The 10,733-nt window shown below is 40.0% G+C and overlaps 1 protein-coding gene across 1 annotated transcript; it reads left to right on the forward strand.

Moving 5' to 3' along the window:
• The first annotated feature begins 2,129 nt into the window (after window positions 1-2,129).
• Window positions 2,130-8,315, forward strand: LOC114479773 (uncharacterized). The gene is made up of 3 exons (XM_028473623.1): window positions 2,130-3,833; window positions 5,002-5,636; window positions 7,847-8,315. The coding sequence occupies exons 1-2, from the start codon at window positions 2,829-2,831 to the stop codon at window positions 5,530-5,532; spliced, it is 1,536 nt and encodes a 511-aa protein (XP_028329424.1). The 5' UTR covers window positions 2,130-2,828; the 3' UTR covers window positions 5,533-5,636; window positions 7,847-8,315.
• The last annotated feature ends 2,418 nt before the right edge of the window (window positions 8,316-10,733 follow it).

Below are 10,733 nucleotides of genomic sequence, written 5' to 3' on the forward strand. Positions count from 1 at the left end.
GGCCCCAAAACGCTATCGCCGTCTCCATATGACTGTTCTTTAATGTTCATCTCTGTGTTAAACCACCTTCAGATACAGTGGGGGTCCCTTCATTTTGGGGGTCGCAGGCTGAAATGGTTAAGAACCAATGTTGTAAAATACTGATATTCCTACAGCATACTGAAGTGTCACTTCTTACACATTAGGATGAGTTAGTCTGACGTTGAGTGCAGTGCTCACTTTACTTAGTGAGGCACTGAGCCAAGCAAAGTTGGAAACATTGTTTTTAAATGATGTCAATCACCCACGGTAGCAGCCTTTGAATTCTCATCCCTCTGCTGGGTTGGCTAAGAGAACTTCATCCTCCTCCAATGTTATTCTTGCTCATTCTATCTCACAACCCATTGTTCTCTGAGCTCCTGTTATTTTCTTTAAAAATAAACTCAGTTGTACTGAGACAGAAACTCCATAATGGTTTAATTCCCATGGACAAAATGTTGGTCTTTGCTAAAACAAAACTGATATAGAAGATCACAATTTATGCCAATGTGAACCATAAGACTATACATGAACATAAAAGCAGGCGCCACTGCTTTTAGCTCCTGTATTGGATTAGTTTTCATCATGTTTTACTTATCTGTTGGGGTGACATTTTGGGGTATAACCTGAGACAATGATACTAATCACAGAAGAGCTAAAATAAAGAGAATAAACCTGGTAAGGTGATGCAAATGTATTTGTAAAGCACATTTTATAAATGACTAAAAGCGAAAAATTTACAAAACATTAAAACAGCAACCCGGTGACTGAACAAGCGGTTCAGACAATGGATGGATTGATTAAAACAGAGTTTAAAAAATAACAATAATATATATTTTTTTAAATATTAAAGACTTTAAAAATCTCCCTCTCAGTCATTAACAGCAGAGAACAGGAGATTTCTTAACTTAGATTTTAAAATGTGTCAGAAGTGAATTGTTGGAGGACCCAAATGCAGCGGGCACGTTCGCAAAATCAGTACATGTTTGTTGTTGGAAACTGAAAATGAGAAAGTAGAAAATAAAGATTGACTTATCTGGAAGTGGGAAGGTGCCACAGCACGGGGGCAGAGAATATGATGTTAAAGACAAAGAACCAGCACATATTAAACTCATTTACAATAGAAAAGGTGGCCGATTTGAATGAAGCACACTTGAGTGCAAAACAAGATGGAGCCTAATCAAAGACACAAGCAGGAATACCTAAAAGCACAGAAAGACAAGAATGAACAAAGATGCCAAAACAAGGTCACCAAGAAACCAAAAGCTAAACATGTACAAAATAAACAGGCACTGAACAGAATATTACAAACTAAATGAGGAAACCACATGGCTTCAAAACAAAACACAACCTTGCAGAGACCATGACAAAATGTTTACATGCGAAGCTGACTTCAGCTCTGCTGGCAGTTTGTTCCACTTCTTTGCAGAATTACAACTAAAAGCTGCCTTGCCATGTTTTCTGTGAACTCTGGGCTCCACGTTTTATCCTGAAGTGTTCATAGATAGATAGATAGATAGATAGATAGATAGATAGATAGATAGATAGATAGATAGATAGATAGATAGATAGATAGATAGATAGAAAACCTGGCATGATACCTGGCTAACATCTCACTGCCGGATTCTGGACCAAACCCATTCAGAGATTTATACATCAGCAGTATAACTTGGCAACAACTGCAAAATCTTTCCTGCAGTTATGACACCCTTTAAAATCATTGCAGTTTTTGTGGTTCACTTTTGTTGAGGAGAGCATCACTGATAGGCTACTGATCACATTTCATTGACAAGAAACAATTCCAAGTGATGTGTCAGAATGATATCAATAATTCACGGTGATTTGTTAACAAGAGACCTAATGTGAAGGAGAGCTAGCTTTAAAGAGTTTAACTGGGACACTGGTGAAGTCTTTGGTTGACATGCTATTCTAACATAATCATTAAGTAAATAAGCTGGTAGTTAGAGACAATTGAAAAAATCTTCTTGGTATACAAAGGCTGTGGCTCAGTCTCCTGAGTCAGAATGTTGTCTACTCCCTCGTCTGTATATGTCAGAGACCCCACCTCCCCGCGTTTTTCTCCTCCCCTCCTCTCTCAGTTTCTGGCTAAGGAATCCCAGACAGCATTTAATTGCAGAGTGCTAAAGCTTGACTTCAACTAATGAGCTCCGGACCAGAGCTGGGACTGTTTTAGGCATTTTTTTTTAAAGACCGGAACGTATGGAGCCCTTCCCCAACAATGGCTGGAATTCAAATGTTGAAGAGAGAATGGAATTTCAAATTCAGGTACAGTGAACTAAGTGAGAGGATATAGTAGAGACAAGAGGCAGGGTAAGAGTTGGAGAAAGAGAAAAAAGCACAGGAGGGGAGGAGAGGAAACGGGAAATACACTGCCCGAGAGAGAAAAAGAACGAAGGAGGCTGGAAGCCTGCAGCAGCAAATGAGACAGAAGAACGAGGCAGAGAGGTAGGAGAGAGACAGAGAGGGAGGTGTAGAGGGGCCCCGTGTAGGAGAGAGGGAAGAAGAAGTAAGAAAAAGTTAGGAGAAGTAAGAAGAGAAAGGTTTGGAAAAGTGTGGAAGCAAAGATTTAGGACTAGAGGAGAGAAAAAGAAGAAAACAACAGACAGGAAGGAAAGGGAGGGAGACGTTATGAGTAAAAAAAGACCAGGAGAAAAGTTTTTTTTGGGAAGACGCAGATGAGGAAAACAGAGGAACCGAATCACTGGGCTGCTGAAAGCTTGGAGGGAAAAAAAACAGTTGACTTTTGAGGTGTTTTTTTTCCCCCCACTATTCTTTGGAATTCTTTGGAAATGTACGCAGAGGGCACAAAAAGTACGGGATACAATGGCTTTCTTCCACAAAACAACACCTCCATCCCCTGTCGTTGCCAGCAATGCGCACGTTATGAACAGTCGTGGGGCCATCACGGTGCGCAAGGGTGCCAACCAGCACCAAACAGACAGATGGACCACCCATCACTTGACTGTAGGAGTGACATCCAGTCTAAATGGGTTAAGGACGTTGAAGGCAACTCTTTTGCAGTGGACCGAGTTGAGAGAAGCCATTATTGCAGCCCACAGAGAAGGCCTATGTCTACAGGACCAGACCCTTACAGCCACCCTCATGAACCAAGCCAAGTTTGTCCTTGGACTTTGAAACATACCCAGTGGAACTACCACCCAGAGCCTATGTTGAGGAACTATTCATATGCCAGAGAACCGTGCTGCTGTGTGATGCACAATGACACAAGGACACTCTCTTTTATTGCTGGAATACCACATCCTCTTCCTCATCTACAGGTCAAAGGTCAGGGGAACAGTGCAAGGAAGGGTGTCAGGTATGTCAACTTAGATGAGGAGGTGGACTGTGGATGCAGCAATGAGAACTATTATAAGGTCCCACACAACTCAATGCTATGCCATCTGCAATTGCCCAATGGCCATTATGGATCAAAACATGTGTTTTTTGAGGAAAAAGAGGAAGGAGATACCCATCAGGAGGAAAGCAGATTAAAGGGTGGATCTGAGGAAGGCACTAATGGATGTGGAGGATCACACAGAGGGTTCTTTCCCACAGAGATCCCACAAATGCACTTAAAACAAAGGAGGCGGATGAGGTCCTCGACACCTTCCTCCACAGGCATTATGAAATCAGAGCCTCCCAAATCAGAAATCAATGGCCACCAGCACCAGTGTTCAGAGGTGGTGAAGCAGAGGAGGAGCCAGGATTTGGTGAGGGATCAAATCCGACAAGTGGTGACTGATCTGGAGGATGTGTTGGGTGGTTTGAAGCAAGTTCACATCGAAATGAAAGAGGTAGGAAGGTCTGTTATTATAGATATTTAATCCTTTTGTTTACATCAGGTGTGCCAACACAGACGTCCATTTCAGCTACGTAATTCTATGTGTACAATTAAATGTACAAAGCTTGGATGCATAGACTGGACGAGACACGACAGAGAGTGTGTGTGTGTGTGTGTGTGTTCCTCTGAGCGCATTTTTATGATTATTTGTGACTGACTGCATTGTTTGCGACTCAGACTTAATCTCTTATTGAAGGGTGAGGGGGTTGAATACAATTTGCATTGACATTTTGCAAAATGCTGCAGAAATCGACACCTTTCCACTAGCAGATAAAAAAAAAAAAAAAATGCTTTGAAAACGTAAATGATACCTTTACACTTATAGCATCCATTTCACATTTGACCTTACTCATCCGTGCAAGGTCTTTTGCTTTAATTACTAGAAATAAAAACTTATGTAAAATGTAAAAATAAATAAGACAATAAAAGAGGAAAGTGAGAGCTAGGGGATGCCCTAAAACAAAAAGTTTGAAAATGGCAGTGTTGACTCAAGAAAGACCTTTTGTCAGAATACAGCGTAGGGATCCGTTTCAACGCAGAGGTCTACGCGTAGCTAGAGCGTCGACATGATGCATAAATCGCACTTCATTCTAATTCTAGCAATCAGTCTTGACCTCAAATGGGTCATTTCTCTAGCATTATCCTCTCACAAACCTTTTGGCTTTTAACATTTGCCCCAACCTTTGTTTTAACCTTAACTACCCCTTAAATAGAAACAAGTGATACGACACCTGTGTTTAACGGTGAGATCAAGCATTAAGCAATAAATCTGGAAACTCGAGAACCCTACGAGACATGCCCAGGTCTACCCATTGACTTTAGCTCAATCTAAACATTCAGTATGGCTGCTTTAGAATTCTATTCTGAACCCTAATCAAGCCAATAACATCCAATATATCATTTACCTCCATCTTGTCAGTGCTTTATCTTTGGGCATCCATACCAAACAGGAAAACTGAAAAGTTGATCCAGCATTTCACAATTAAACAGCCCTAACCCTAAGGATCATCAGGCGTAACTACAAAAGATTAGAGACAATAAAAGCAAGGCTTTAAACATGTGGACTGTGTCTAAGATGATGTTAGATTTCCAGACTATTCACTTTCTTTATTGTCATTTAGGTGGTTGACCAGATTGATCGCCTCACAGCCAATATCGACCTCAGAGAGGAGACTCCCTGCATCACCCATGGGTCAACAGATGACTTACAGGACACAGCTCATTCTGGAGTGCCCAGTGTGTCTCAGCTGACCGCTCACAGACTAATGTCACCCAATGCAATGCAGCATGCTGATGAAGACCACATCATTCTCAGAACTCACTCTCCCTCACCTGTTCACATGGCGTCGGTTGTAAAGACAAATCGTTTCTCCCCACCCGGTCTTAACAAGGACACAAGCAGCAAAAAGCTGGCCTCTAATGGTCACCCATTTCATCGGTGCTCAAACCACACAATTCAAACCTATAGAGAGCCCCAACCACAAACCTTAGAACCTAAGGTTATTATACAGAATGGCACCGCCAATTCTAAAACTCAAAAGCCACCACTGTATCCTCAAAATGGTCGGTGTGGGAAAGGATCCCACCTACCCCAGGCTGTAAGAACCTCTGTCTACCCAGGAAAAGGCTGCCAGAGCACCAGCATGGTGTAGAGGAGGGGGTGCGGTCAGTCCCAGTGCCATGGGGGCTTGAAACATGAGACCCTGCTTTTAGGGAGTTGAGGTCAGAGAGGAACCAGGCAGGGAAACAACTCATGGTAAGTTCCAGGGCACTTCCCTTCTCTCTTTCTCCTTTTACTGTGTTGATGTTTTCGTCAGTGCTTGCAGCTGATGACGTTTCCTGTGTTTACTAGTGGCTTAGCCTTCAAAGTCAGTGAATGAACTGCTGTGTTGCCTCCGCCCTGAGGAGATGAATGCGTTTGATGTGTGCATGTGTGTGCCGTGTCTGTGTGTGGGCGGTGGTGAAGGAAGCATTACTGTGTGCTTTTTTTTTTTTTTGATGTCACATGATGTCTCAATCAGCTCTACAGCAACAACAAAAAAAAAAGCAGTGAAAAAAAATGAACTGAAGCAATGTTTGATTGGAACATGTGGCTCGAATCAGACAGTAAGGTTAAAAAGTTGAGGTTAAATTCAGTTTTGAAAAGTGTGTCAGGGGAATTTCAGAGCTTGCAGAGCCATGTTCTGAAAAGTTGTGAAACATTTTTAACTATAACTAAAAAAATACAGGCAAGTTTTGTTTAAGTTGTTTAAATTTTTTTTTTTTTAAATAAATCCATTGTTTTTGGTTCTCGGTTTGTTAAATCCGTTAAATCTGACACCAATCTTGAGTTGAATGTTTTTCTGCAGCACAATAAGTCATAATTTCTTGGCAGACGTTTAGTGGTTTCTGGCAACAGGAGACCTCAGTCATTCAGCTGCAGTCATGTGACACAAAAACAGCCTCATTAGATTGAGAATAGAGTACAGTTTACGGAAAGTGGCTGATGAGAATAAATCAAGCCTTTCTTGTTTCACATTCAGAGTTATCATTACCACACGTTAACAAGAAGCACACTTAGTACCTTGAGGACAGATGCCGCAATGGCTGAGGGGGAAAACATATACCTTTACAGATGCTGCAGTGACAGATGTACGTGTTTCTCTTCTTCCCTCTTGAGCAGAGCGTGCGTTACTACAATATATTTTTCTGCTCTCTACAAATTGGTCAAGAACAATCTGGTTTCAATCATAAAACAGACTGGCCACATGCCAAAAAGTGTGAGTGAGGCAATCTCCTGGTATATTTTTGTTGTCCATATAAACAGGAGCACTGCTACCCTTTCAAGCAGCACAATACTGCAGGGAGGGAAACTAAAGAGAATGGTTTTCTTTGAAAATACTTGATTTGAGTGAGAACCATATTTTCTAAAGATTTCCAGACAAGCTTAAAAGGAGTGAAAAAGTGTGAGCGTATCCTAGAATTCCACAGTGTATTACTTGAGAAATTTACCAAAAAAAAAAAAACAGCTTCAGTTCAGGTTCAGAAGCTACTGCTTTTTTGTTGTGCTTTTGTAAGAGATCCCAAACTTTCTCAAATAAAAACAGACTATACCAAAGCGATAAATGCAACAGATGCAGCATGTTCCTGAACATTTTTACCTGTAAAAAGGTCTTGAAAAGCAGTAGAATAATACGCCTTCTGCACTAATCCAAGACAGACACTAAACAAACAAATCAATGTGCAAACATTTTCAAACATTGTTGAGAATACTGCTGGACTTTAGGGTCTAAGAAATATTCCCATTGAACTTGTATCAGTATATGGATTATTCATGGGAAAACAATGTAAAGGAAGTTTTGACAAAAAGTACAAAAATGTCATTACAAAAACTAATGGCAGGTACAAATATGTCAAAAGAGTCAAAACTCGAATAAAATTTTGGTTCCTTTATTAACTGTAATCATTTCTGGACAATCAGATTTTAAATCATGGCCTTGGAAACAAGATGCGTTCATGTGACTCACTTATAATCTCATTTCTGAGGAGTTAATTTCACTATTTTAGCTTTGTTTCAGGACAAAGATCCTATAGAATTGCCCGTTTTACTTTAAACTATCACTTGATGTATTATGTAAGTTCTCAAAACTGATTTTGGGCAATTATACATATTTTTATAAACATATTCTGAGGATACAAATAATATCACTGCTGCTTTTACAAAGATACAAAAAAAACAAAAACAACTCTGGCCTCATGTTTAATTTGTACAAAGCATTTATTGTGCCTATTTCAAGCCAGGTGACATAACTCGCACACAGGCACACACATAAGTTTCAGTGCAATGCAGATTTTGACCTGTGATTGACGCAACAGCAATGACCTTACAAAGAGGCCACAGTTGAAATGCAGAGTGGTTAATTGCACTGATTCTGGCCTCACTGAGGGACTAAAGTCTGAATACAAACTTTCTTTTCCCCGTCTCAGTGTTTCCAGCAGATGGTGATGCAAGTGAGAAAAGCTGTCAGCCGGATGAAACAGAGAAAGGCCTCAAGGTGGAAATATTTCCTCAGGGAAAACTCGACAGATGTTCGACCTGCGATCGAAAGTCTTGCCAAGATGGGACAATAAAGAGTCAGATTTTGGGAATTATGGTGACTTCTGATGGATAGAATTCACTGTAAACTAAACAACAAGAACATATGTGTCAATTACAAAGGCCTCTTCTGCTGATTACTTTTATTTCTGTTGTATCAATATCCATGTGATCATATTTTTTTAAATAAATACAGTATTTTAGACAGTTAACTTTAGTTTGGCAGCTGTTAAATATGTGTAACAGGGGAAAAACTGGATTAAAAAATAACACTTTTTCACTACTCAATAATTTATTCTACAATATGCTATTCTTGCTGCTAAATACTGCACTTTGTTGAATGTTAAATAAAAAACTGATGCCACCATTTTAACTGTTGGAACTGATTTATTTATTTACTGAGTCCAATATGTTGTCAGTTGTTGAAATACTTCTGAGGCTGATCTGGAGATGGCAGTGTCTGATCTCTCATGGGCTGGTTCTTTAGTCTGGAGCCCAGACGAGGCAAGAGCAGGGCTAACGTCTGCCTCTCTGTTTGTTTAAATCTTGTCTGAGAATTTCACCACTTTGCTCCCACAAGCTACTGTTGCTGCTATCACAGCAAACCGCCTGCCTCCAAGAAACTCAGCACCTTGCAAAACATTGTTCGCCTTTTACTGTTTTACCAGCAGAGAGCCAGGGAAGCATCAAACAATGAGAAACAATGTAGCTGGCTGTAAAAAGAAGATATAGGTTATTTTCAAGTGAACAGGCACACTGTTATTGTGTAGTGATTTCTTATCAAACCCACCAGAAATCTATTGGCATGTTAAAAGGTACTTTGAGAAAAAAAAAAAAAAAAATGTAATTACATGAGCTCTGTGTTTTTAGTGAATGCTAATCAACTACCAAACAACTTGCTTCTAAATTAATTCAGTAGTTAAATATAAATGTGCAATTTTATGATGTCAAACATATCATTTTAAAGTTGAAATCTTTTGGTAAAAGGTTGGACGATATGTCGATCATACGACAAGGTATATCGCATATACTGTACTTATCGTCGTGGGTATTGGTATTGGAAGAAATTCCACACTATCTACTGCACACTGTAATATGTTTGTTTTCACTTTTCATATTCACATTGAGTTGAAAAGTTCATACAAAGTGAGTATGTTATTTTGTCCAGTCAAATAAAAGGATGCTGTAGTTTTTTTTGGCTTTTTTCCCATTCCAAAATTATCGTATTGTTATTGCGAGCCCATTATCCTCTATCACAGGGGTTCTCACCCTTGGGGTACCCATAAAAAAACAAAAAATTTAACAATTTGAGCCCATTTTTGCTTATTTTTACCCTTTGTCTGCAACTACTGTACATCAAACTTGCCATATTTTAACCTATTTTTTATCATTTTTTCTTGCCCTATTTTTGCTCCTTTTAATGCATTTTTGCTACATTACTCCCATTTCTGCCACTTTTCCATCAAATTTCAATGCTTTTTTCTGCACGTTTACACTTGCAAGACATTTATGGCACGTATAAACCCTTTACACCACTTTTCCCACCTAATGTCTCATATGTTGACCCATTATTGTAACAGTGGGGGTCCCCAGTTTCTGGCACCTTTATTTTGGGATCGCAGGCTGAAAAGGTTCGATAACCACTGGCCTATTGTGTTGTATCATATTGTGAACTCAGTTTATCATCCTAACCCTACTGTTGACTAGAACTTATAGTCTATTAGTGTATAGCGAGGGCTTTTGCTCTGAAAGTTGTTGTGTGTGTGTTGTTGCGTCTTGTTTACTATATAGAGTTGAGCTTTATTTACCTAACAAAGACAGGTTTTTTACCTTGCATGTTATCTAAATGTCATGCAGGAAGTTAGCCCATAACCAGGAAACACCCGCCCCTGGGGTAAATGGTTGGCTTTTTTTCTGTAATTCTAAAAAAACGAGGGATTTATTTTTCTCTGTGGCTCTGACTGAACTTCGACAAACAATTTCTTCAGAGCCTAAAGACAGGCAGGACAAACACATTATTATAAATAAAATGGATGGATACTTGAGGTTTGAAGTTCATGAAAAGCTTATAGAAAACATCCCGTATCAACAGTCAAGCCCTTTGTCCCTCTCGATACCACCCAAGTGTTTCTACCACCCAGCTTGAAGGAGCAACAGAATCCATCCTCTGTTCCACATGAGGCCGTGTTTTGTCTTCGATCATGAGCTAACTTTACAGCAAAGCGTCTTCTGCTTGTGTAAGTGACCCTAAATAAGAAAGCATCCTGCTGCGTCTGCCCCACGAAGCCTCGCTGGTCTTCAAGTGACCTCAGCCCTAGTCTTTATCTCAACAGGATGATAGAAGTGCTGAGGAATTTGTCTGCTCGGTGCCTAAACTAACCGGCCTGGACGCTCTTTTGAGGCGGAGCACGTTCCTCTCACGTCCTCTACAGCCGGGCTCTCATGTGGCCTTGCTTTATGAAAACCAGTGCTGAAAACGCCAAAACCCTGTGGTGCAGAGAATGCATAATGTTATTCATAAGGCCAGATTGCCCATTGTAAGCTATAGTCAGCTTCGGCCTATACAATGGGGCAAAAAAGGATTTGGCAGCCACCGCTTGTGCAAGTTGTTCCACTTAAAAAGATGAGAGAGGGTTCTTCAGGGTTTTTCAGAATGTGAAATCACATTGTATGATTTTTAAATAATTTATTTGCAAATTCTTGCATAAAATAAGTATTTAGCACCTACAAACAAGCAAGAATTCTGGCACTCACAGACCTGTTACTTCTTCTTTAAGA

Source organism: Gouania willdenowi, chromosome 17 (assembly GCF_900634775.1).
Source record: "Gouania willdenowi chromosome 17, fGouWil2.1, whole genome shotgun sequence".
NCBI lineage: Eukaryota > Metazoa > Chordata > Actinopteri > Blenniiformes > Gobiesocidae > Gouania > Gouania willdenowi.

Excerpts from the sequence above, each read along its gene's own strand:
- LOC114479773 (XM_028473623.1), top strand. The coding sequence starts at position 2,829 with ATGTACGCAGAGGGCACAAAAAGTACGGGATACAATGGCTTTCTTCCA. Across the intron at positions 3,834-5,001 it reads TTCACATCGAAATGAAAGAG|GTGGTTGACCAGATTGATCG; the intron begins GTAGGAAGGTCT and ends ATTGTCATTTAG.